The 27,557-nt window shown below is 40.4% G+C and overlaps 2 protein-coding genes across 11 annotated transcripts in view; both read left to right on the top strand.

The window, feature by feature from the left end:
* Positions 1-8,551, top strand: part of TRIM2 (tripartite motif containing 2) — a 146,165-nt gene extending 137,614 nt beyond the window's left edge. For all 6 annotated transcript variants that reach the window (XM_077300067.1, XM_077300065.1, XM_077300066.1 and 3 more), the window contains exons 11-12: positions 757-897; positions 4,101-8,551. In XM_077300067.1, coding sequence (XP_077156182.1) covers positions 757-897; positions 4,101-4,253 — 294 coding nt within the window. In that variant the 3' untranslated portion in view covers positions 4,254-8,551. The remainder of the gene's footprint in view (positions 1-756; positions 898-4,100) is intronic.
* A 2,815-nt stretch (positions 8,552-11,366) lies between these two features.
* The window catches only part of MND1 (meiotic nuclear divisions 1), a 28,003-nt gene continuing 11,812 nt past the window's right edge, over positions 11,367-27,557 (top strand). Inside the window, exons 1-7 of one of the 5 annotated variants that reach the window (XM_077300073.1) lie at positions 11,376-11,596; positions 11,975-12,149; positions 12,896-12,961; positions 16,827-16,884; positions 17,863-18,011; positions 26,608-26,682; positions 27,130-27,244. In XM_077300073.1, coding sequence (XP_077156188.1) covers positions 12,938-12,961; positions 16,827-16,884; positions 17,863-18,011; positions 26,608-26,682; positions 27,130-27,244 — 421 coding nt within the window. In that variant the 5' untranslated portion in view covers positions 11,376-11,596; positions 11,975-12,149; positions 12,896-12,937. The other 4 variants (XM_077300071.1, XM_077300069.1, XM_077300074.1 and 1 more) reach the window with 4 other exon arrangements.

Below are 27,557 nucleotides of genomic sequence, written 5' to 3'. Positions count from 1 at the left end.
AAAACACAAAAAATCAGCAAGGAGAACTTAAAAACAGAAGGGTAAGAGCTAAGCTATTGTTTGTCCAAGGCCACCTGAATATTACAGAAGATTCTATTAAGGGTGAATTGTCTTGAGTGCCATTGTTTCATTGTGGAATCCATAATAAGCTTCTTAAAACCCTCCAAAGTCAACACAATTTGAAAGCCACCACTGTAAGCAAAGCAGAGCTATGTGCAAGTGAGACTTCCTGCTGATAGCTATGAAGTGAAAAGCAGTCCTATGTTTTGTAGCTAGCAGTAGAACCTGTGAATGTAATGGATGGAAGAGATCATGGCTTAGATCATGGCTATATTGTTCTTTAAAATTCTGATTCTTTATATGACTTGCTATAGATGCCTTCTTAGGATAACATTGTTGTATTTTGCAGGCCTTACACTAAAAGGCATGTTCTTTCTGTCATCTTTTCCCCTCTGAAAACAAATGGCTTTTTGCCAAGTTTTAGTAGGGGCCATGGCTGAATGGTAGAGAATCTCTATTGCAGGGTAAAGTTTCTAACTTCAGTCCCTGGCATCTCCAGTCAAAGTAGACAAAATTGAGAGACCGATGATCTTACTTGGTATAAGCAGCTTTACATATAATTAAGATAAGATAGATTAATTATAATTAATATATGTGAGGACAGTAATCGTGCTTTTTTTTTTTTTTGCAGGCTTGTAACCTCAAATAAACACTATGTAGTGTAACATGTTACTCATTTTTAAAAAATTCTTACAGGTATTTAACCAGGAAGGTGAATTCATGTTGAAATTTGGGTCTAATGGGGAAGGAAATGGGCAATTCAATGCACCAACAGGAGTAGCTGTAGATTCGAATGGAAATATTATTGTAGCCGATTGGGGCAACAGTCGAATACAGGTAGACAAAAACTCTCTTGTGTTTTTTTACCCCATTTTCCATGCCTCTTCCACCATCTCTAAAATGTCTCCATGTGCTCTGAGAGTGACAGCAAAACTGTATGATCCATAAACTCTGCTAATAAGAGCAAAACACAGAAAATTCATATGAAAATGGCTAATGACTTGACACAAAGCTTAAGGAAGTGCTGCCAAAAAGAGTCAAATGTACTTCATGGAGAATGTGCACAAAATGGTAGAGGTTTTCACACATCACCATATCAACATGCAAAGTCTCCAGGAGATGGACATGAACCAGCAAAATGCTGGTTTCTTCTGACTAATAATCTGGATTCTCCATAGTTCTCCACTGCTGCCACCCTTCACACTTCCCCATGCTGAGGAAAATGTTTTCTTTCATAAATAAAATGTTGTTCCCTCACTGACTGATTAGCCCAAGTAGCATGGTTACTTTGTAGTGATTAATAAAGCTGGCTGTTCTGCCCTGTGATTGACTGAATATTCAGCTTTAACTCAGCCCTAGGTCTTTATGGGAAGGTATAAGAGCCCTTCTTACTTAAAAACCTTTGCAGAATGGCACTGGGACAATGTTAACACCCAACAAACAAAAGATTTAATTAAATGTATGGGGGAGGATTATGCGGAATTAGGTGAAATCATGTTATTGTAGTTTTTTGCCCTTAATTACGGTTTTAGAGATGTATAGAAACCTCGATCTTAGTTTGAGTTATTCTCTGGTATGTTTACCGCACTGGCAGCACACCGGGCTGCCATTGGGTATGGTTTGCACTGCCACAGGGGACCGTTCTCGGTGGCACACCCTGTCTGCCCTGGATTTATGCCTCCGGATGAGGCAGCCTGGGTGGAAATTTTCTGCCATGTGGGTGAGGGTGGCGAGGGCCTTTCTTTTCCTGTTTAGGAACATGGTAGTAACAACAACAAAAATGCCCCAGGTGGTTTGACGGCGCTGTGCAGTGCATGGAGCTTGCCAGGGCATATTTTGTCCCTTCTGGGATGCCATAGTCAGGGGAGAAGCCAGGCCTGGATGGGCCAATTCTTCACCTGCTGCATGGGCCTGCCCTGACCAAGGCCCTGTTGCCACCCAAGGAAAAAAAGGGACCACAGATATAGATGCATTACCTTGCTGTAGGGCAACAGAGGGCCTGAGTCGGGCGATGCCTGGGGTGGGCCCGACTCACCACCAATGTAATGCAGAACCATGAACTAGCCCCACCAACAGACAAGCAGTAAGGTGGAGCTAATTCCCAGTGCAGAAACAGTCTCAGAGAGGCTTTAGATTGGTCCCTCTGCTAGTACTCCATTTTACCTTCCTAGAATCACCAGCTTGCCTCTAACATCTGAGGTATCTATATCAAATTTCTTTTCATACCAGTACAAGGAAATCATCAACCAATTTTCCCTTTTTTACTGCGCAAGAATCCTTCTCTTCCTAGAATAGTCCTTCCCCCTTCCTTTGGCCTGAATTGGGAGTCTCACTATTACCTAAAACACACTACCAAATATCAGTCCCAGTACTCTATGCAGAGCTGACAAATTCTCCTTAATTAGTGTTAAGCTAAGGCACATACAGATCTTCTCCAGATATAGGTTCTCTCAGACTATGAATCAGAATAACTTCCCTTCAGCACACAGTTTTAATATCAATTCCCTCACAGTTGTTGCTGGCCAGTCAGAGTGCTTGAAGCAGTCTGTCATTCAAACACTCTGCGTCAGTGAGGAATTAACCCTTCAATTACTGTTACTTCAGCACTTAGGCTTGGCTTATAAAGTGCTTTCCATCACACAGGGTTATTTCTCTCTAGATAATGTAGGAAATTGATGTGGAAGCTATATGTATTAAATGGTAAATGTATTAAATGGGTTCAGCCAATACATATTCTCTAACATTCATTAGTGATAAGCCATACTAATGATGCTACTCAAGCTTGTACATCCTGCACTCAAAATATGAACCCCAGTGGCACTTGTAATGCTTACAAAAATTATATCCTGGAGCATTTCTCCAACTTGGATTATATTCAGGATTCTTTCTGCTTCTTTTCTTCCTTTGGTACTCATCTCACTCTCAGGTTTACTTATCCATGGCAACTGGAGGTGGGTGGGAGAAAGAGTCCTTCTCAATTTTCCCTCCTTATCGGTTCCCCCTACATATGCCCCAGATGCTATTGGAGAAATGTAGTCATCAAACATCAAGCCTCTGCTAACTAAAGAAGATGAGGAAACAGATAAGATTGAGTAGAACTCTTCCTTCCTCTTGCCTTCCTAGTTACCTGCCTGCAGCTGCTCGTACGGCCACCACAAACTGGGTACTCATGGGTACAGCAAGATAAATTATGAGCAAGTTTAGAGCCCTTTAAAAGAAGGATTTTTCCTGAGTTTTCTTTTATGTCATTCACTTATTAGACCCTTTCCAGCCCAGGCTCTGGTAAGTTCACCCATGACTGGGCAGTGTGTAAGGTAACAGCCTACTACTTCAGTCTGTGCACATTCTCTCAGTCTTCATATGAACATGCCCTATCAATGGTGCTATGCATACTCAACAATCACTTTGCTGAAGCTCCATTGTTGACATTATGGGATTTTTCTTTCTTTCATTGAACTGGGCAGAGTCTGCACTTACTTTCTTTATTCCATTGTCAATCCTGTTGAATTCAGATCGCTTTGAACTTGGCTCTTCCTCTCCCCCCCCCCATTGAAACAGGAAGGTCTTCTGCACGTGGTTAGGGTAGTTCAGAAGGGGGGGGGGGAGCCAAGCCTCTTTCTTTCTTTTCTTGGAGGGGAGGGGGAGAGGATCGAAAAAGGCAGAGGAGGGAGGGAAAATCCAGGACCGACAGAAGTTGAGAGAAATTAGGGGCTTCTCCTTTAGGGCATGTCTGTCACATGACCACCTGTGGGCAATCACGGGTCCTCTACCACAGAGGAGAGCCCAGATTCAAAACAGCCTGGTTTTTCTAATCCGAATCTTGAAATATTGAGCGTTAAAAGCACTCTAAGATATCGCACAATAAAGGTAGGGTCACTCCGGATCAATCCTTCTTGCTGCAGAAGGAAATTTTAAATCGCCCCAAATCCAAACGGAAATCGCATTCTATGTAGAGGGCAGGGACTGAATCAACCTGGGGTTGGAATAAAAGCTCAGTGCAGTTTACACCCTGAACTAATTTTCTCTTTATATTTTCACAGGTTTTTGATGGAAGTGGATCCTTTTTATCCTATATAAATACATCTGCTGATCCACTTTATGGTCCCCAAGGCTTGGCCCTAACTTCTGATGGCCATGTTGTAGTTGCTGACTCCGGCAATCACTGCTTCAAAGTCTATCGATACTTACAGTAGCAGTTACTAGTCTCTGAGGGCCAATTTAGATCTTTTTGTGTAGGATGTCTACATCTTTAAATATTTCGATTTTAATACGGAAGCAGTTTTCACTATTATGTTTTATTTCCAAATCTACCTTGTTTACATAGGACTTGCACCTCATATGTTCCGCACTGAAGTCATCCTAAGGATTAATAAATGACCCTCTCTTTTCCCCTGAATTCAGTGGAATAATAGACATGTGAACTGTGGCTTGTAGATCAGGCATTTATGTAACTAACTAATTTTTTTCTGCAAGGGAGGGGGGAAAGTAAAGTGATTTAAAGGGGTTTATTTAACATGTGAATGGGGAGCGCTTGATTAAAGCTTCCAAATTTGAAAATTGTTACTCTTAAGCATTATTCATCCCAGCAGGATGCCTGGGAGTCTTTTAGACCGTGTTGTTATAGTTGGTATTACATTTGTAACATTTTTCTGTCTTAGCAACTGTAGTAAGTAGTTTCTTTTAGTAATAAAGATATATGGTCAAGTCATTTGGAAACCTTCCTGTTCAAGCTGTCCAACCTAACAGAGTTTAACTTTTAGCACTACAAGAATTGATGCAAACTTCCTGCCTAATGCGGGATTAACATACATGTTTAGCAACTTCTGTACTGCTCAATGTGTTGTAAGGATTTTCCAGAATCCTGAAGTTTCTATGGAAAGAAACTATAATAGGGATATGTTATTGCAGAATGTATAATGTTCTTCACATGGATTTTAAAAGCAGTCCCATTTTCACACAGGATAAGAAGCCACACAGGTTCTCCACTGGAGGACCTGCCTTGAACCACCAAAGGATGTTTGCAGATTGACAAAGGTTTTATGGGGGCGGGGGCAAAACCAAGAATTACCAAAGCAGGGTGGTTGTTTTGCTTTAAAAAAAATAAAATTGCAAACAAGATTAAGTAGGGACAAAAACTGGGGCTAATCTTTAATGTTTAGTGAGCTAGAACTAAATGATTATTCAAAGCAGTTTGTTTTTCCCCCCTCTCATCAAGAATAAAAATTTATGTAGACTGAGCATCATCCTTTTCTGGAAGAGAATATTCTGTATTTTCTCTCCTCCTTGTTCTCCAAACACATAGTTGAAATGCAGGTCATGCAACTTAAAACTCTGACAAAAAGATTCTTTTTTCCTTTCTGACAAAAAGATTCTTTTTTCCTTTAAGTTGCATCTAGTAATACTAAGGAGCACATATACATTTTTAGAGACATTACATTTAAAAACCTACACACATTCTAACCATGCAGGATCATGTATAGCCTTCAACCTTGTACAAGAGGGCAACTGATCAGCATAGTTCCAGTAGCTGAATCTTGCATTTCTTCTTTGTTTCTGCTTTCCTCAGTCAGGTTGGCCTCTTAATATTTGCCATCCCGCAGAACAGGTGGTTATTTGTTTGTAACATTTCAGTTCACCCCCTCTTTAAGTTTGAGCAGAGCCCAATAATTTGCTTTTTAATGAGTCTAATAAGATGATGTTGGAATAAACTAAAACAATTGCCTAGCTGGCCCATCACACATTTGCTAGAAAATTGACACATTGTATTTAATTAAAGCAGCAGTTAATTTTTCATGCTTTAACTGTATCTCTGATACAGTAACAGAGCAGCTGTACTATCTTCTTGAAATGAATTTAATGTTATGTTTCTTAGATGAATAAAGAAATATCTGCCAAGAAAATAGACACTAGGCAACATTAATCTTGGCCACTGAACCACTTTTAAAGATATTTAAGTGTTTTGAGAAAAGGGATATCCTATTTATAATTTTAGATGTATTTATTAATGTTGTAAGAAACAACAAACATTAAGCTGTCTAGTAATTGTATAATGTAAAGGAACTCACACACTGTTAAGTGTATTATTATTACAGACTGAATTCAGTGCACAAATGTCAACCAATCCAGTTTACACGTGTGATGCTATTAAACTTTTGTAAAAAAAATCTAAGAAATATTCACAAGAATTTAAAAAAATAGATACTGAACTAACTCATGCGCAGTGCAATCCTAAACTGAGCTACACCCTTATAAGCCTACTGACTTCCATCAAAGGATATTCATTTGTTTAGGATTACACTGGTAGCGTAAAGAGGATTAGGAGCACTGCCCATCAGTGAAGATCTATGCTTTTATGAACTCCAGCATATTTCAATGGAACCTGTGTTTGAGCAGTTTCCATTGAGTTATGTTAGGGAAGCATTAAAAAATTTTGAATTGACATATGGAGACCATTTCATGCATGCAGTCGTGTTCCATACATTCCTTAAAACGTTTCTTTTAAAGTAACAGTTTCTTGAATAACAGTAATGCTGTAATAATAACCTTGACTCACCTTTGAATTATTGCTTCTTTCCTTTACAACAATGTGTTAAGGGTGATATGGCCTTCCCTCCAATACCTTAGATCCTGGTTCTTCCATGTTGAATCGTTAAGAATTTGTAAAAGTGATACAGTGATGCACACTATTGTAAACTGGTGCTAGTTTGGAGCTTTGACGAAGGGCAGATCTTTGGAGGACACCTTTGGAAGTTCAGCTGCAGGGCACAACCAAGGAGAGGCAAATCACACATCTCTGTCCATTGCTAACATGCAAGCAGCAGACTTATACAATCTCAATTTGCCTCAAGGCCATGAGGAGAAGGAACAGGGGTTCATGCCTGAATTTGCTTTAATTTTCTATAATCAAAACTAGATTCCCTGCTAACAAGAGAACTGGTTTCAGTTACCAGAACGAGTGGGAGAATTAAACCTGTCTCTTCTCTACATGGTTCTGAGGCAAATTGAGGCTGAGCGAGCCAGCAGTTTTCATGTAATATACTGACAAAGATGTGCAATTTTTAATCAGGTTGGTTTGCTTTTAATAAGGAGCGTTTGAAATCTAACATGAAACAATTGGCTGCCCAAACACCATTGCATGACAATAGTTCTTTTAAGGGGAAAAGCTTTTACTTTTGGTCCAGACCAGCAATTACCAGAATTACAGTGTTTGCCTTACTGAATTAATATCTAGCGTTATATACATGCAGGTTACATCCAAATTTGCTGCACGGACAAGCCCACAGATGCAACCTGTGAGACAACTGCACTGCAATTTTAAATTGGATGAACAGTCATAGGTCACTCAATATTATTAAAAAAAATTGTAATTATTGTTTGCAGGAGGGACATTTTCTTTGTGGCAATGAATCATGAGTAGCATATCAAAATGAATGCAAGTGCGCATGTGTTTGTTAAAAGGAACACTTGCTAAAAAGTTCAAATTAATATCAAGCATTCACTGGTTCATTTTTGGATAAATTATAAACTGTATATTGAAGGTTTTTCTAACTGTAAAAAAGAAGAAAACTGTTAAATACTAGTAAAGTTTTTACACTGATTACAGTTTCAGCAAAGTAACACGAAAAATATTGTTTAATGTTGTTGACCTTTGCAAACAGCGCAGAGCTTTACAGCTGTTTTTTTTCCTTTGAGAATTAAGGACCTAGTGTTACTACCATAAGGAAAACAAGTGCCCATTAAGTTATGCTTGTTGTGTGCAGAAATGATGTTTGTTTTAAGGATGGCAGCAAGATAGTCATAATGTTCACCAAAAATGCTGATGAAGATGAACCGTGAGCAATGATTTAAAAAGTCTGTGCTTGAAGTATGTATGGAAAATGCCTGTACTGTAGTATAGAATGAGTCCCAAACGGTGATAGCTTCTGATGAATGTACAATACTTAAGTGGATGTTTGTGAGCAACACGGCCTTAACCCTGATGGTTTGCTTCTTTGCTTTATGACATGGGAATGTTCCATAATGTACCTTGTGCATTGTAATGTCCCTACGCTAGAAATCAGATTAGTATGTTGTACCTTTCCAGTTCTTGGAGCGAATGATTCTTTCTTTTGTTTTGTACATTCCATCTTTGTATGCCAGTTTCATATGTTTCGTGTAAAGAATGCTATAAAGTCTTGCACTCTCTAAAAATGATACTGAAGTATCTTAGTCATTTATTTTATTTCCCTGTCACAGTCATGCACCATCTCCAGTTAGAAGAAATGTACATTCTGTGTAGTTAAGGCTGAGGGTGAAAGCTGTTCACCGAAGAATGTTTGTGTGTAGGGCTAGCTTCATGTGTGCCATGGTAATTGTGATGCTTTATCTGACAAAGGAAGACTTAAAACTTACTTTGTGCTGGAATGACAGGAAACTCCAGAATAAAATGTGTTATCTTTTACCATGCACAGAACACAGACAAAAATTAAAAATAAATGTTGTTTCCTCTTAATTTTAAGAATTGAAAATTTTATTTATGGTTTCTTACATCGTCGTCATAAATATTATTTTGTTACTGAGAGGTAAGGGGAGAAAGCAAGAGCAGAAAGCATTATACTTTGCCACTAGAAAGGCAGTGCCCCTGGGTTCTCCAGGGACAAATTCCACAGAGAGCAGAGGCAACTGGGTGAAACTAAGTGAAAAATCTGACTGACCCAACTCACCATTTCCAACAAATATGCACAAAGTTTAAGTTTGCTGGAAATCTGCCACTCTAAGTTTCTTCACTGATGGAGAAGAAAGTGTATTATTCACATTGTCCAATAATAGTGCAGATTTTTTCCAGGGTTTGGCTTAAACTATCCTTTCATCATGAAAGGTCACTTTAAAAAATTTCTTCTGCTACCATCCAAGATAATAAATGATAAATATATTTGATGAATAAAAAACAGTCTACTGCAAGCTGCCTCTCAACCCAACTATCAGACAGAAGAAGGAGTCATTTCAACCCCTTCCCCTCACTATAGCCTACTGGTCTACTTGGCTACCATGGAATGGTTGTCTCAAAGTTAGAAATTGCTTTGGGGGGGGGGAGTAGAGAAAATCCACAGCTTGTACACATAAATCCACTTTCCTTGTGGATGTGGATCATTGGATCCAACTCATGGTCATTATTCCCTGATTCCTAAGCAGTCATGGGAGAAGAGTATGGGTTCTCTTCTGGATTAAAAAATGGTTATATAAATGGACTCCGGGGAATGGTAGAGGACAGGAAGGCCTGGAGGATCATTGTCCATGGGGTCCCGATGGGTCAGACACGACTTTGCACCTAACAACAACAACAATATGGCAGGAAGCAAAAAAGTTGGAATAAATGAGCAGTTCTCTTAAAGGAAAGGAGGAAGTTGGCCTAGATGGCCTGTATGGCCCCTTCCAACTCTATAATTCTATGATTCTATGAAGTATGGATTGGTATTGGGGCTGGTACCATTTCATTTATTTATAAATTATCTGGAACTAAGGGTGAGTTGTGTAGTGGTTAAGTTTGCAAATGACACAATTATTCAGGATGGAAAAAAACAAGGCTGACTGTGAAGAGCTCCAAGAGGACCTCCACAAACTGAGTGAGCAGGTGACAATGTGGCAAATGAAATAAGTGTTGGTAAGTGTAAGGTGATGAACATTGGGATTTAAAAAACCCCAACTTCTAGTATAAACAAATGTAATGAGAAGGAGAGCAAGAAAGATTTTAGGGTTGTAGAGGATCACACAATGAAAGTGTCAACCCAGTATGTTGCAGCAGTGAATTGTGTCAAAAAAGGAGATTGCAGAGCTGGAAAAAAAAACAGATTAGAGCAACCAAGATTGTTTGAGGATTGGAGCACCTTTCTTATGAGGAAAGGCTGAAGAGTCTGGCACTTTAGAAAAGAGACAGCTAAAGGAGGACACGATACAGGTTTATAAAATTATGCATGGGGTTAAGAAAATTGACAAAGCGAAATTGTTCTCCATCTTCCAAAATACTAGAATTCCAGGGCATCCAATGAAGCTGATGGGCAGTAGGTTCAGGAAGGACACACAGAAATACTACTTTAAACTGAGAGCATTAAGCCTCTGAATTCCAGAGCCAGAAGGGCACATCAGGGAAGTCCTGTGCCCTGTTTTTGGCTGTCCCGAGGAACTGGTTGGCCACTGTGTAACAGGATGCTAGACTAGATAGACCACTGGTCTGATCCAGAAGGGCCATTCCAAAAAGTCAGTTTAGCATAACAGTTGCATAATCTAACCAATCAATACAATTCAAGGAGGGAATTAAAGGAAAGTAATCAATTATAATTTATAGTCAGAAAACAAAAGTAAAATATGGCTACAATAAAAATGAGAAGATAACAGCTGCAATCCTTTCTGTCTCAGCTTTGTCATTTTACAAAGAATGCTGTCACTGTAATCCAATCTTTGGTGTAACACATTTAATAAAAGTGTATTTCCAGTGCTGAGCAAACTCTAAGAGTATATGCAGCAGCCTGACAGGATTTTACCACACGGAGGATGTGTCTTTCCCCATGCCTGCTGCTGGTTTTGAATACCTCCTACTGCTTGCCATATAGGTTGTACCTGCTCAGTAACTAAGGAACAGCTTTACCTCAAAAGACCATTTGAATGTTACATCAGTCATCAATGTAGTAAATAATGCTGAACAGATTTACAGTCAGACAGATCAAGATGAGTAGCCATGTTAGTCTGACTTCAGCAATTGAAAAGAGCAAGAGTCCACTAGCACCTGAAAGACTAACAAAATTTGTAACAGGGTATGAGCTTTTGTGAGTCATTGCTCACTTCAATTCTGTTAGTCTTCAAGAAGCAAGCAATAACTCAAGATACCCTGCCACAAATTGTGTTAACTTTAAGGTGATTCTGGACTCTTGCTCTTTTCTACAGTTTTCCTCACATGCTCTGCATTTACTTCAAGTCACTGTCCACATCTTTAAAAAGTGACATCCAGGCATTCAATAACATGGTGCTCACTCGACGCCACTGTTGACACCTCCGGGGAAAATAACGTTACACGGCTTAAAACAAATCTGTAGATCTTGGTGACTAACCCACTATAGGGGGGGAGGGAATTACATAAAAGGAAGTTACGTAAAAACGGGACGGGTGATAGAAAAGGAGAAGGGTTCCCAATTCTACTTCCGGACTAAAGTTGAATTGGCTGTTTACTCTTAATCCCCACGAGATACACACCAATGCCTAGAGCGGCGACGTTTCTGAGACCCCCCCCCCCGGAACCCGGCCCAAACAGCGCCTTCCAATCGTCACCGGAAGTCAAGGCCGTGTGTTCCGTCTAGCATAGTTCTGTCTTTATGGTAGCGCGCAGGGGCGTGAGAGAGAAAGAGAGAAGGAGGGGGCGGAGTCCGCGAGCTCGGCCAACTCGGCCAAAGTGTGAGACCCGCCAGGGCCGCCAGGGGGTGCGGCTACCCAGGAAGTGATGCGAGCGGGATTTTGCGCGGCGTTTTCGTCTCCCGCTCCCTCCTGGCGCCGCTGAGGGAGCGAGATGGTAAGCCAGCCGCGGCCGTTGGGCCCTTCCCCGCCCGCGCTTTCTCCTCAGCGCCCGCCTCGTGAGGAGGGCGGCGGGGAAAGCGGCGCTGCGGGCGGGGAGCACGACCCCGGGGTGGCCCGTGTTTGGGCAGGGGGGCGTCGCCTGCGGGGAGGGTTGCCAACCCCCCCCCCCTTTCCCTTCCCTGCCTCGGAGGCAAGGGGTGGGTGTCCCTTTTGAATGGGCCTTTCTGCCCATTCAAAGGAAGGGAGCCCCCGCAAGAAGAAGACGAGTGCTGCAAGAGAGGGCTTCTGCCTCCTGTGTTTGCTGGTGCTGGCTTTCTGCTTGCAGGGAGTTCTTCTGCCAAGGGGTTCGGTCTGTTATTTTTCCTGCCTCCAGGCTGGGATGCTTAGGGCTCCGTAACATAACTTGAGGACCGGTGGTTCCAACCTGTTCAGTGAAATATGAAGAAACATAAGCCGGTGTAACACATGCCTGTGATACTGCTGTCAACCCCACACTACAACATGCCTCTCCTGCTTATACAATTGCACACTTAGACCACAGGACAAAGGTCAGGAGATAAGTTGCTACAATGTCTTCTCTTCATCTGACCCAGCAAGGTGCTGCCTTGTTCAGTCAGGGGAGCCTACTGCATTTGGGCCGGCCATCTGATTCTGATTAAATAGAGCTTCCATGTTTAGAGGTTGTGTAACTGTATACCAGTTTGCAAGGGTCATCAGTGGGGAAGGGCTGTTATCTTCATAGTTGTTGGCATTCTGAAGGCATCTGATTAGACAGGGCAACAATAGGATTTTGCACTTTTGCTTGACCGTTTACGTTCTGTGTTGGACACATAAAATCACCCCCCCCCCCCCGTTCACTAGAGTTGTAGTTTGTTTTTGTTTTTTGTACACAGTGGAGTTTAGTTCTCAGTTAAATATTCAGCATCTGAACCTTTACTTATCAGGGTAGGTGCCATAATAAAAGAAGCTTCATTTGCAAATTTTATTTGTTATACAGGCATTGAACATGGAGGGCTATGCCAGAAAAAGTTTGTAGCACTATTAATGTCCATGCTACTCTGATATTTGAAGCATCCTTTTTCACTCTTTAATTGTTGATAGTAAGTTCTTTAGAGGAAATTAATTTGCTCTGCTGCTTCAGACCAACATGGCTACCCACCTGAATCTATGCACTTGTATTTGTTTATTGGATGGATTATGTGAGAAGTCCCATTAAGGAAATCTGTCTAGGGTTAACAAGGCAATATGTTAAATTTGACAACAGTATTTAGATTGTTGCATTTTTTCTGTTTAGTCAAAGAAAAGAGGACTGAGCATTGAAGAGAAGAGAACTCGGATGATGGAAATATTTTTTGAATCAGTAAGTAGCATTCACCATTGCAAATTATTAGTAGCAGTATCACCAGAAGCATGTTTTCTAATGAGAATTTGTTTCCCGTGAGCCTCTGAAGGAAACAAATATAAAACTTCTGCCTAAGAAGCTCTTTGTTGCTCAGTGATGATGCGGCCACTTATAAACTTGTTTCCAGTTTATCTTTTCTGGCAAAGGCAATGAATGATCTGGTGGTAGAGCAATTCCAGAAGTCCATCAGTGATGCATCTACCTTCAGCATGTTTCAGTTCATTTTGAGGCCTGGCTTTGGCTTTGGAATTGGATCATTGAATGATCTTTGTTTTTAGGTTAGACTGAACAGTTGACAGTAGCATTTGATACAGTAAATCACATTGTCCTTATTAAAATATCTGGTTGTACTTAAAGAAATAGCTCTTTAGTGTTTTTGTTCTCTTCTGTTTGATTGGACATATTGTTTTCTTCAGAGAGGCAGTGATTTTGGAGCTGAATTTTAGATTGCCTCGAAAGCCAATTTTTTAATCTTACATTTGTCTGGAGTGAAATGTTGGTTGTCCTTAGAATGCTGAGTACTGGATTTTATTATCTATGTCTCCCTGTGCATGGAGGGCTGGCATGGTGCAGTGTTTAGAGTGTTGGAATAGGATCTGCATGCAAGATTGAAGGTCAGATCTCCACTCTGTCATGGAAGCTTGCTGGGTGACTCTCGGTGTAAACCACATCACAGGGTGGTTGAGGATAAAGTGAAAGTGAGGAGGATAGCAGAAATAAATACAGCCATTTCAGTTGTTAATCAGTTCCGTGATGTAACTGATTAGGCAAGTGATCTATTTTAAATTTGCTCTGCATTAGTCCAGTCAAGAAAGCGATTATACTATTTAAGAAAACTTAAAATTTTTGAGGGAATAAACCCACTTATTTTGGTCACAGTGGAGTTAGTTTTCATAAAGCACCGGGTCATGTCTGACCCTTGGAGTGACGCTCTGTAGCGTTTTCATGGCACACTCAATACGGGGTAGTTTGCCAGTGCCTTCCCCAGTCATTACCATTTACCCCCCAGCAAGCTGGGTACTCATTTTACCGACCTCGGAAGGATGGAAGGCTGAGTCAACCTTGAGCCGGCTGCTGGGATCGAACTCCCAACCTCATGGACAGACAGCTTCAGAGCATTTCTGCTGTCTTACCACTCTGCGCCACAAGAGGCTTTTTTAGTTTTCGTAGGTCCACTTAATTTAGGAGTGCTCGTGGAGCCTGTCTTGCTGCTTAGAAAGCAGTTTGCTCTAGTGGCTGAGAGTGCCTTCTGGTTGCTGCATCTCTCCCTCCCTCTCTCAGACTTGGCTGAGTTGACTGTGCTGATCTGCAGTTTTGTAGTCTTGCAGTTAGAGTACTGTAACATGATGTATATGGGGCTGCCCTTGAAGACAGCCTTGAAACTCCAGCAGATTCAGATTGTTACAGCCCATAACACAGTTATCAGGGGCTAGGTAGCATGAATACCCTAGGTTCTAATTTGTTCCTTACAATTCAAGATGGTTATAACTGTAAAGCCTTTTGTAGCCTGGGACCTTCATTCCTGAAGGGCTGTCTCTCCTGGTGGTTAGTTGTGTATCAGTATGCTCTTTTGGTTGCCTCCTTTTACTGTTGTTTCCCCCCCCCCCACACACACACACACACACACACACACTCACACTCTTAAATTTGCCTTCTTAGAGTTTATGGAAGTGGTAAGGGGGCATCACAGGTTTTTGGAAGTTAAAGGTAAAGGTATCCCCTGTGCCCTGTGCCTAGAGCCTCTTGTGGCGCAGAGTGGTAAGGCAGCCGTCTGAAAGCTTTGCCCATGAGGCTGGGAGTTCAATCCCAGCAGCCGGCTCAAGGTTGACTCAGCCTTCCATCCTTCCGAGGTTGGTAAAATGAGTACCCAGCTTGCTGGGGGGTAAACGGTCATGACTGGGGAAGGCACTGGCAAACCACCCCGTATTGAGTCTGCCATGAAAACGCTAGAGGGCGTCACCCCAAGGGTCAGACATGACTCGGTGCTTGCACAGGGGATACCTTTACCTTTATCCCCTGTGCCAGCACCGAGTCATGTCTGACCCTTGGGATGACGCCCTCCAGCGTTTTCATGGCAGACTCAATACGGGGTGGTTGGCCAGTGCCTTCCCCAGTCATTACCGTTTACCCCCCAGCAAGCTGGGTACTCATTTTACCGACCTCGGAAGGATGGAAGGCTGAGTCAACCTTGAGCCGGCTGCTGGGATTGAACTCCCAGCCTCATGGGCAGAGCTTTCAGACTGCATGTCTACTGCCTTACCACTCTGCGCCACAAGAGGCTCTTTTATTTTTCCTAGGTCCAACTTAATTTAGGAGTGCTCGTGGAGCCTGTCTTGCTGCTTAGAAGGCAGTTTGCTCTAGTGGCTGAGAGTACTTTGGAAATATAGGATCGTTTTATTTGCAAGAATATTCAATGGTATTGGAGCTTCCAGCATTTTGTTGACATTTTAAGTATGGATTTTATTCAGATCCTTGTTTTAACTGTACCCTCTTTAGCCACCAAAGGAAAATTAGATTATAATATAAATACTTGAATAAAAATGAGTTTATTATGTAGGAATGGCTCAGAACAGGTTTGCTGCAAACTGACTATATGTCTCAGAGGCTCGTGTGATACCAGAGAATATCTTGAAATGTCCTCTGGCAGGGCCAAAAGCAGCACAGCTACTTTAAACTTGCATGTTGATACTTCTTGAACTCAGCCGTATGTCAGATTGAGCCAGCCCAATCCTGCTGTTTTGAACACAAGGGTCATATAAATAGGTCTCTTATTCTGGTAGGATGTTTTTAGAAATCTATGTGTCAATACTTCTGAACTTTCTGGCATTATAAGAGTGTACCATAAAAAATAATTCCAGTCAATAATTTAAAGTATTTTACCTTTTAAAAAAAAGTACATGAGAACCATGTGTTCATTTTGAAGTTTTATTTGCTGGTAGGAATAACATAGGGTGTGGTAAAGTAGCATTGAATAGTTTGAACCCAGCTATGCTTTCCACCCAACTTTGGTAAACACGCCTCTTGGTTACTAAGTGTCAATCAAAAAGGCTTTACATATAATGAAAGACGGTACTCCCATGTCTGAATGTAAATAATACAGCTTAAATGAGAAAGTATTAAATTTGGTTTCCATAATAGAGCTGCTCAAACCTGAATTTAGAAATGGAACTTTCCAACCTTAAAGAACTTGATTTTTTAATCATTTGGGAAACAAATCCTGCATTGAGTAGGGGGTTGGACTAGATGGCTTGTGTGGCCCCTTCCAATTCTATGATTCTAAACAGGAGCAAACAAAATTTAGATGTGTGTTACTTAAGTTGAACACTAATACAATAGCAGGTGCTCAGTGAATCATGGAAGTTGAAGTAGATTCAGAAAGTTCTGAAGTAAACCAAAACAGACTAATCATCTGCTTGCTACCAATCCAAGGAATATTAAAAAGATGGAACTGTTCACAAATTACTTAGTAAAGTTGCAAAAGAAGAAAAGGGAAAAACAAATCACAATACAGAGGGTTGTTATAATTTTTAGCCTCCAATCAATTTTTGCCTAAGAATAATTTAACTCTTGGCTACATAATGACACAGATTACTGAAGCAGGTCTGGAGGACTCTTGGAACATTTACTTTGTTCCTAGAAGGGTGCAGATCCAAAATGGGTCAAAAGGCAAGCCGTTCTTCCAGTGCCTGTGGAAACTAGAAAGGTGATCTGATCTCTCATGCAAATTTCAAGTCCTGCTTGCAGAGGAAGGAATCGTAGGCAATGCTAGTTTCTCCACCTTTCAAGCCACTGTGTGTTTATAATCTGTCTTTCTTTTTGGCAGAAAGATGTGTTCCAGTTAAAGGATATTGAGAAAATTGCTCCCAAAGAGAAAGGAATAAGTGAGTACTTGTTTCCTCCCAAGTCATGTGGTTCCTCAGACACTAACAAATGTTGTGGCATCAACTTTTCTGAGCTGGAGCCCATGTTGCCAGTTGCATCATACACAAGATTTTTGTTTCTGAACTTTTTGAAGGAGAAGTGGGAAAAATGTTTTCCTTCCCATCTGGTAAAGTGGAGGGAAAACTGGACATCATGTTCATGTCTGTAGTAGAGACCTGCTTCCAAAAAACTAAAAAAAGGGATTGCTAAATTTGTTGCATGAAATAGTTTAGGCACTGTATATCAAAGAGATCATCCGTACACTAATGTCCTTTCACAGTAGATTAGATTACTATACTTGTCTTTGTTAAATCATCTGTGTGTCAGCATTGGATGACAGAACTACACATTTTCAATGGTTGCCCCACCGTTTTGGAATTTATGTCCACTGCAGATTGTCTCAATCTTGGCCAGTGCTTAGCTGTATAATATAATACGTTATTTGTCAGATTGATAACCAGAGATAAATTCTCATTTTGTGAAACATCTGCATGCTTCATCTTTGATATTTTTAAAAAATTATCCTCCGTGATGAGCTGTAAATATGACAGGATTCAGAAATCCTGATAAATACATCTTAACCATGTCACTCTGCTATTCAGGATGCATATTAAATATGTATAAAGTAAAAATAATCGTTTGAATCCTGTGGTACATTTTTTATGATGGAAGAGTAAACCATTTTTTTCTAATCCCCTTAAGAACAGCCTTGGTGGATCAGGCCAGTAGTCTAGCATCCTGTTTCACTCAGTGGCAAGTCAGATCCCTGGAGAGCCAACAAACTGGGGCACGTAGTTCAAGGCCTTCTCATGGCATTGCTTCCCAGCACTGGTATTCAGAGGTTTACTGCAGGTGAAGGCTCAGTTAAGTCACTGTGACTAGTAATCATGACTTGAGGAGGTAGCAGAAATAAAATGTGGTGTTCATAACTTTGACAGCTTCAATGTCAGTGAAAGAGGTCTTGCAGAGTTTAGTCGATGATGGTATGGTGGACACTGATAGGATTGGAACTTCGAATTACTTTTGGGCTTTTCCAAGCAAAGCTCTTCATGCAAGAAAACGTAAATTGGAAGAACTGAAGAAACAGGTAATTCAAAAGTTGATATCCCACATATCTAGCAGCTACTCATAAGCTTGAAGGCAAGTGACCTCCCCAAAGAACATTTCTCTATTATTTAATTGGATGATAAATATGTAATGGATATAGTTGCTATTGTATTCTTGGCTATTTATGTAATAGAAGCTTGCTGGCTAGTTCTTGGGGGAGGAGGGTCTCCAGCCTTATCCTTATTTGCCCATGCTGTTTTCCTAAGCCACGCAGCCCTCCAGTGGGTAAATAATGCTCTCCGTGGAGTTATTGCAGCTCTGGAAACTGATGACAGAGGAGGCTGGAGACCTTCCTCCCCCAGTGCCATGGTACCAAGTCAAATCTGCCCCTGTAATGCTTGGGTAAGCAAATTAATTGCATTGTGTACTTTATCCCTAAGACTAATATATTTAATAAGTACAACTAATCTTACAATCTATGAAATAGAGTATTTTTAATACTAACTCAGAGTTATCTATTATCAATTTTAAAAATTCTTATAACTACCTACAGTTGAATAACTCTAATGCTTCTCTGCAGTATCAGATCATACCATCAGTGACAAGGTAAGTAATCAGGCAAAGAAAATCTTCTCGAATCATATTACTTCAAAAGTCTAGGAATACTGACAGAAAATATGTTTCATATATAGCCTGTGTGTATATGCAGCATATATATTATATTTTTTTCTGCCCCTTTCCTCCTCTTTTTTATCATGCTTAGAAGGAAAGAATTCCATTCTGTATCTGCAGTTATCTAATATTTCATTGGCCCCTAAAGATGAATATAGAAGTTTTTGGAAAAGCCCCTCTTAGATGTTGGACTGAGATGCTTATATTAAAGCTAAAGTGGAATTTGTGGGGTAAACCTCCCATAAACATTGTTTGTTGAGTTCAAGCATGAACAGCGTATTGAGTAGATTAAATTTAAAATGTTTTAAATACATAATCACATTTACTTGTTAATGATTACCATTTATTTGAATAGAACAGCAGCTTTCTGGCTGCTTAAGTCACTGATTTCAAGGACTACTTTCTGACTGGTCAGTTACAAGTGGATGACTCTATGCCTCACCAACTGCTGATGTTGGGCTTACTTGGAGTTTACTCTGTGACTGTTAAACAGGTTGCCATGGTATGCTGAATGACCAGGTTGCTAATACAGAGAGAACCACTGCAGTCCAGATTTGTTTGTGTGTGATGTTTCCTTTCTGCTCAGATTTCCCCCCATGTTTTAGCCCTCTTTCATTTGATTATTGTATATTGAAAGACAGTTGGCTGTACTTTTATTGCTTATAAGCTTCAGATGCCAATTGCAGAAAATTAGCAACTGCATTCAACTGATTTAATGTGTATGGCATTGAATTGTTGTCGGCTTGTTAAGTTAATACCATGATTGCTACACAGAGGTTTCACTGCAAATCAACTTGAGCCTTAGGACCAAACTAGACGTAAGGGTTTTTTGGTGAATTTGGTGAGCTCGTTTTAAGCAAATATCAAAAAACAAGGCTCAATACTTACAATCTAAATCAAATGATCTGACTAGAGTGGAAAACTTACTAAAACTGATAATTGAATCATATGTTCCGTTAAATTTAATTAAATGACTTGTTCCTTATATCATTCCCTTTCCCAACTATCCTACAATACTATCATATTAAAACACCTATTTGCCACTTTTCTCCCAAAATGGACCTAGAACAGTACCGAAATGTACAAAATCCAAAACAAGCAATTAAAACTAAATGAATAAACAAAACACAAAAACATCCTGAAAGGATCCTGATTCACTGGGATGGTTAACATCAGCCCCAGGCTGTCAGCACAGGCTAAGATCCAGAAGCCCTTGGCTCTTGGTGTTCAGCTCATGCCCAAGGCCTTGCACCATAATAATACCCAGCTATTGTGTAATAATGTTTTCTCATGTAAAGATACAACTCTATGTAAAGCACATACATACTAGTTGCCATTTGTTTAAGTAGATAGAATAATAATGTATATACAGCATCTATAACTGCATGATGCTAAAAATAATTTAAAGGACATGCTGTGCCTGCAGGTTTAAAGTTTAATTCTTCTTGAAGTTTATTTAATTGTATTTCTCTACAGAGCATGTTTTACAGGATAATAAAATGTTCTGATGAGATGTCAGATGATTGTATCCTTTTCTATTTGAATAATTGCTTTAAGTGTTTCTCAATTGATAGCACAAGGTATTTGCATCCACAGTACCAAGAAAGTTCTTCTTGCTATTTAATTTTTTTCTTAGGTATGCTAAGTATTACACAGGACGCAGATAAAAGAGCTTTGGTCTCATTTTCTCCCTTGCATATTTCAGGATAACTAGAAAATGATTGTGTGTTATGTGCTGTTGCTTCTGATTATGGCTACCCATGAATCTATGTCTTCCCAATGTTCTGTTGGGTCTTGCAAACTGAAGGCCGTGGCTTCCTTGGTTGAGTCAATCCATTTTGCTTTGGGTCTTCCTCTTTTCCTGCTGCTTTTAACTTTCCCCCTTAGCATTATTGTCTTTTCCAGTGACTCTTCTCAGAGTGTGACTAAAGTAAGATAGCCTCAATTTGGTCATCTTAGCTTGTAGGGAGAGTTCATTACTCTATTTTATCTAGAACTCGCTTATTTGTCTTTATGGCGGACCACAGTGTCCATTAAATTTTCCTTCAGAAAATGGATATGCTAAAGTAAATTTTGCCTGTGTGTAATCAAATTTTCATTTTTTGCTCAAACACCACTGTCTGATTTTCAAATATGCTAGTCCAGAAAGTTCTGTTAAAACTTTACACTTTGAGGAATTGCTGAGCCACACCCTGAACACTTTGGACTAGCAGTCATGTCTGACTCATCTGCATCCAACCAAGAAAAAAAGCATCTATGATGTGGCAGAGTCTGACTAAAGTTGCATACATGCTAACTTTGCAAGTAAAATGCCATTCTATGAATCTGGAAATGCAGGCAGATGGTGGAATATGATAGTAAAAAATTGCTGCCTTCCATCTTTGTGGCATTTAATGACTCTTCCACTGGAAAACTTATTCATCATACTTTTTGCTTTGCATCAGCACAAAAATATCTCATTATTTCATTTATACCTGGGAAAATTGAGACTTAATACCCGTAACTTGGCTTGTCATCTCCCACTGAATCCATAGCATATCAGTTTTCTGATTCTTTTCTATGATTCTTCCCAACACAGGCATATCCAGGGATTAGCTGCAGTTTTTCCAGCAGTACCCATTCTCAATTGATGCAGATGGCAACAGCCCAAATTAGGTCAGCGTAAATAATTGAGGTCATTTCAAGCCTTGTTTTGATTAGAAAACTTTCATGAACTGTCTGCCTATAAACCACAGAGTTGAAAGGCAGAAATATCCACAACCCACCATATTCTCACAGGTTAACTTCCAGAATCAGATTATAATGGGCCATAATTGAGGTACCACATGCACACTCAGAAGTGCATTGGAAGAAATAGCACCATGTAACCTATGTAGCCACATGCCAAAGAAGGAAAGCAACACCATTCCCTTCCTAAACAGGAAGTCAGCCAGACCCAGATGAAGATTTCTTTGCAAAACTAAATAAGGCAAGCAGAATTTTGAATATGACCGAAACCTATTAGACCTTATCCCAAGTCAAATGAAGGCTCTAAGGTAAGCTACCGGTTGTGATGGCCACATTGATGTTTTAGGTATTGAGGATCATAAGGTAGTAATCAGCCAGTGAGTGAGATAGATATGTTCAGCTGGATGTGCTTTTAAAAAGAAATCTGTAATCGCTGTTACAGTTTTGTGACCTAATTGATAGAATGCCTGACCTTGAAACCTGGGTTCAGATAATTATTTCTCAGTTCAACTTGTCTTAAAAAAGTAAAGGTATCCCCTGTTCAAGCACTGAGTCATGTCTGACCCTTGTGGTGATGCCCTCTAGCGTTTTCAATACAAGGTGGTTGGCCAGTGCCTTCCCCAGTCATTACCGTTTACCCCCCAGCAAGCAAGCTGGGTACTCATTTTACCGACCTCGGAAGGATGGAAGGCTGAGTCAACCTTGAGCCGACTGCTGGGATTGAACTCCCAGACTTATGGGCAGACAGCTTCAGACAGCATTTCTGCTGCCTTACTACTCTGCGCCACAAGAGGCGCAAACGCTGGCTCCACGGATGTGTCCTGTAGCTTCTGCATCCCTAAAAAGTATCTATAAAATAAACCTAAGACCATAAACAGCTAAAAAGGGATACTTCCCTCTCCCCCAGTTCTAACTCTGGGTTTTAAACGAAGTCTATTTCTGCTATTCTATAATCTCATTGCTGTGTTCCACCTGTATAGGGTAAGCAAATTTTGATCCTCTTTTTAAAATGACTCATTTAGTAATGCTGGCAATTCCAGTTCCAAGATAACACTTATTTATCTTTAAAGTTATCAGACACAGAGCAGTAATGGGTGGTAATGTTTCTCTTCCTGTGCTTTCAACTAGATATGCCCAGTGGCATATCTTTATTAATTTATTTTATTGCAATATTTATTTATTCAAACTTTATTATGCCACCTTTCCACCCAGTTGGAGTCTACAAGGCAGCAAACATAAAAACATTCAAGCATTTAAAATATAGTTAAATATATGAAGTTCAGGGGCAGTCCCACATAGAGCACATTGCAATTATCTAACCCTGATGATATTACCAGGGCATGTGCCACTGCGACGAGGTATTTTCTGTTCATAAAGGGCCACAGCAATGTTTTTGTCTACTCACTTCTCAAATTCTCTTATCTGGCTTTTTAAGTTACATTTGCCTTTTTCAGAATCTTTGCTGCTTTTTGTTCACCTTGATCAGGGAAGCCTTCTACTTTTTAAAAGAGGCCTTTTTGCCTATGATGGCTAAAGAAGTAAGCAGTGACTCATGAACACTGCTACAAGTTTTGTCAGTCTTTAAGGTGCTACTGGACTCTTGCTCTTTTCTAGTGCTACAGACAGATCAAGATGGCAGTTTGTCTGAGGGCTTCCTTGTGCTTTTTCATGATATGTTTAATTTGAATTTCAGTATGTCCCTAGGCCACATTTAGAAAATGTTAGAAGACTTATAAATTGATCGCTTTCAATTACTTCCTTTAGAGTACTTTATCTAAGCCAGTGCTTAGATAAAGGTGCATAACCAGCATGACAATCATAAACACACTTACTGGAAAATAAAAGTAATAATTTCATTACCATGTATTTCCAGGCATGAATTTTCAGCATTTCTGTGTATTCCATGGATGCCTTTCTATTATGCTGCTCTCGAAGTTGTGGATTATTTTTGGTTAAAACATTTAAATATATTGGGCTCTCAGTGTCTGTGATCCAAGAAAGATAGTTCTTTATTTTACTCAAAGACAGGAAAGTAGTTCTGTAAAAGATATTCCTGTCTTAGAACACCTTTTCAAATGCCTTTACCATAAAAGGCCATATGGCTTATCGTAAGTACTTGCCAGAGAGTCAACAGAACCTTAGCTATGTAGGCTGAATGATATGTTGTGAACTGTTTGTAGTTTTGTGCTGGAAGACTGAATATGAAAAGAACTATGCAAGCAGACATTTCAAAGGCCTTAGCAACATAGTGTAAGTACATACCCAATAGACTATACCCAATAAGACTAGGCATGGTTATTATGCTACTAGCGCAGTAGAGCAACTCACAAGGCGTGTTTGGGGAACCTGGTTGTTTTTGTCCAGTGGGACTGACTTCTAAGTAAACATATATAACATAGCGTTACAAGCTTATTAAGTCTTTTTTTAAGTAAGAGTAAATGAGGAGTTTGCAAAGATAACTAAAAATGAATATATGGGAAGGGGGAGGAAGACTGCCCAAACAAATGTTTGATAGTCTTCATAGAGTTTAAGAATAGGTAGTATAACATGGATGGCCAAAGGATGTCTCCAATGGGGATAGCAAAAATTCTTTATTTAACCAGCCTGGTGAATTCTCTTTGCAGTATTACAAGTGGCTTGTGCTGTTACATCAATTCATGGGGCTTTTCTGCATGCCATAATTTTAGCATCATACTTACCCTCTGAAGATGCTATGTTCTGGGCATTTCGCTAAGCTCCTGTGTCTGGCCAGCAAACTGCTTGCTATATCCTCCATTTTAAGGTGCAAGTTGGTGAATTCCAAAAAGTAGCTTCACCAACCTAAAAAGCGCTATCTCCCAGCGGGCAACCAGTAGGCCAGCAGCCAAAGAAATGTATGTGGGCAAAAAAGCACTGCCCCGCCTCCAATTTTTCACCCTTGCACCCGCCTCCCTCTCCCTTCTTACAGGGGATGAGAAATGCTTTTTAAAAATGGAGAACATCCTGGAGCAACAAATAGGTGCACAAGCATGCAGGCGATGCCAGAAATAAAAGTATTTTTCCCAAAGTTGTGACATAAAGCATGCCTCTCTATAGTCCCTCCCCCCAAAAAAACTCGGGTGCGAGATTAATGTTTAAAAGTATCTAAAGCAGTGGTTCTCAACCTGGGGGTCGGGACCCCTTTGGGGATTGAACGACCCTTTCACAGGGTTCGTGGCATGGCAAGCAGCTTGGCTGGGGTAGATCGAGAGAGCGTTCATCTGTCTGGAGCAGTGGAAAAGAGCGAGTTCGGCATGGTGGGACAAGAGGCAGAACTGAACTGAGAAACCCCGAAAAAAAAGCAATTTATATACAATCATGTACAATGGATCTTCACTCCATTAGTCAGTTTTGGTTTAATTTCTGTGAATGAACACTTGCATAATTTTATGGTTGGGGGTCACCACAACATTAGGAAGGTTGGGAACCATTGATCTAAAGACTCATGATTCCATAAGGGGGTGGCATTCAGAAAGCACTATGCATAGGCATTTAAACAGAGAAGTATTAATTAAAAAAATAGTGGGCATTGCAGGACCTTTAAAACATGGAGAAAAGGGATTGGCTGCCCTAGCTTGATTGATAGGTAGAAGAGAGTCGTGTATAAAGTGCGTTGTTCTCTGCTGTCATTTCCAGCAGCAGTTGTGGAGGGTGAGAAGCATGAAAAGGTAGCAGACTAGAGTGAGACAGCAATCTATTGGGTGATGGGCCTGGGGAGGAAGAGGAGGGACCTCGGGTGGGTGTGTACACAGCTATGCTTTCCAACCGTATTCTGCACAATCATGCCACTTCTGGGATTTCTTGAACCTAAAGAATGTTTCAAGGGTTTCTCAATGGTAAAAACTTGAGAAAGGTTGATATAGATCCAAATATGTTATGCTATGTTATGGTGATCAAGTATGATCACCAAGGCATTTGAGAGATCATCTTGCCACAGAGGTTCTGTCTTCCTGACCAATCATTCTGCTCATCTATTATTTATTAGTTGTTATCATGAGACAGATGCTCTTGGTTGTAGTGGCTGTCTTGCTGTCACAGCATTGCCTTGTCTGCACTGACTGGGCTGGCCTTGATATTGGTGTTGCAGGTCCCCAGACTGGTAGTCATAGAAACTTCAATATCAGTGCTGTGGCTGTGCTGTCTGGAGCAACTTAAGTTTTCTTGGCTGCTGTTACAGCATGAGTCTGTCTTGGCATTGAGCCCTGCATATGTAGCTGGACATACTATTTACCTGACTTCTTCTGCAGGGTATAAGATTGGTGATCTGAAGGGAGAATAGTTGAATGTAACTGCGAGATCTTTATCTGGTAGTGTTTAGCTTCATGGTCACACAGAATATATGCAGGGTCAAGGATCAACTAGAATGGTCCACCACTAGAGGAAAACAGGATTCAAATGGCATTCAGATGTCTGTGAGATTTTATAGCTCGTATGATTGGCATCTGTGTTTCATTAATTAATGGTCCTTTGTAATTGGGAGATCACATGTACAATAGATGGAGTTGTTCCCAAATGCTCACTTAGGCCTCTACTCTGCTTGTGGGCCTTATGAAGCATTTACTTGGGTTCGGTGGTGGAGTGGTAGACTCCTTGACATGCAGGCAGTCCCAGATTCAGTCCTCAGCATCTCCAGCTAAAAGAATCTGGTGCTATGTGAAAGACCTCTGCCAGAGAACCTGGACAGCTGTTGCTGGTCCGAGCAGATAGTACTGACCTTGAGGGACCAACATCTGATTCAGTAGAACGCAGGTTCATGTGTGTATTTGTGTGTGGCCTGAGATAGATGCTGCAGGACACATGTGAGCCTTACAGCTGCAATCTAAGATCAGCTCAGGAACAGGCTTGCCTCATTTTGGTTGCCTGTGAGAACAAAGACTCTATTTCCACAATATATTGACCACAACTATTCTTCATTTGAATAGGTAATGTGCATATTAAAATTGATGGATAAATGCCTGAGGTCCTTGGATGTGTTTCTCCCATTTAAATGTTATAGAAAAATATGAATTATGCTTCTAGCAATGCATCTTTCTGCAAAGCAAGCTTTGAGTTTTTCTATTTATTGTTTTGTGCACAAGAAATTAATGTACTTAACTCTAGTGATCTTTCATTCAGGATGCTTGTACAAAGGAGTTACTGATATTCTGAAGTCCTCTGTACTTAAAATGAAAAATTATAAAGGTGAAGTCAAATGCAATGACAGTGTTCTCCTCCTTCAGTTATCAGAATATAGCCGGAAAAAAGAAAGTTTACAGGAAAACATTGACAAATCAAAGATTGGGCGCCAAGATACTGTAAGTACTTAATAATTTCTATAAAGAACCATAATTGGAAAACTTCTGGGTGTTAACAGTTGAAGGCGTGTGGGTGAGGTGATGTGTTCTGCAATCCATTCCCTTATAAGACAATAGTCAATGGCATTGGTATATTCTAAAGAGTGGGAGAAGCTTGTTGAAATTGGTCTGGGGGAGGGGAATACCTTTATACCACCACATTGCCTCCAATCATATATAACCCGCTGTCACTAGTAAATATGTAGTGCAAATATTTAGGGTCAATATAATACTGGAACAACTACTTATGTACCCTGCCTTATGACCCCATGCATACTTAACATGTCCTATTTTATTAGTATCTTTAACTACTGGTACTGCGCTTTGAAAGTATATTGCAATTGTATTGTTGTGGTTGCTCCTTTTAAATACTGTTTAATTGGGGGTGTCTTCAAAATATGATCCTAGGCTGAACGAACTGCACTAACAAAGGAACTTGCTGCCCTTCGACAGAAGAAAGACCAACTAAAGTCAGAAATAGAAAAATACAAAGAATGTGATCCAGATGTTGTTGAGGAAATCCGTAAGTTTGTCCAAAATTGTTTTTGTGTGCTGTATGTTGACAGATATGCAGATGATACCACTCTAATGGCAGAAAGTGAAGAGGAACTAAAGAGCCTGTTGATGCGGGTGAAGGAGGAGAGTGCAAAAGTTGGCTTGAAACTCAACATCAAGAAAACAAAGATCATGGCATCCGGCCCTCTCAATTCATGGCAAATAGATGGGGAAGAAATGGAGATAGTGACAGATTTTATTTTCCTAGGCTCCAAGATCACTGCAGATGGGGACTGCAGCAAATAAATTAAAAGACGCTTGCTCCTGGGGGGGGGGAAGCT

This window comes from Paroedura picta, chromosome 10 (genome assembly GCF_049243985.1).
Source record: "Paroedura picta isolate Pp20150507F chromosome 10, Ppicta_v3.0, whole genome shotgun sequence".
Classification (NCBI taxonomy): domain Eukaryota; kingdom Metazoa; phylum Chordata; class Lepidosauria; order Squamata; family Gekkonidae; genus Paroedura; species Paroedura picta.
This window is presented reverse-complemented; position numbering and strand designations above follow the sequence as displayed.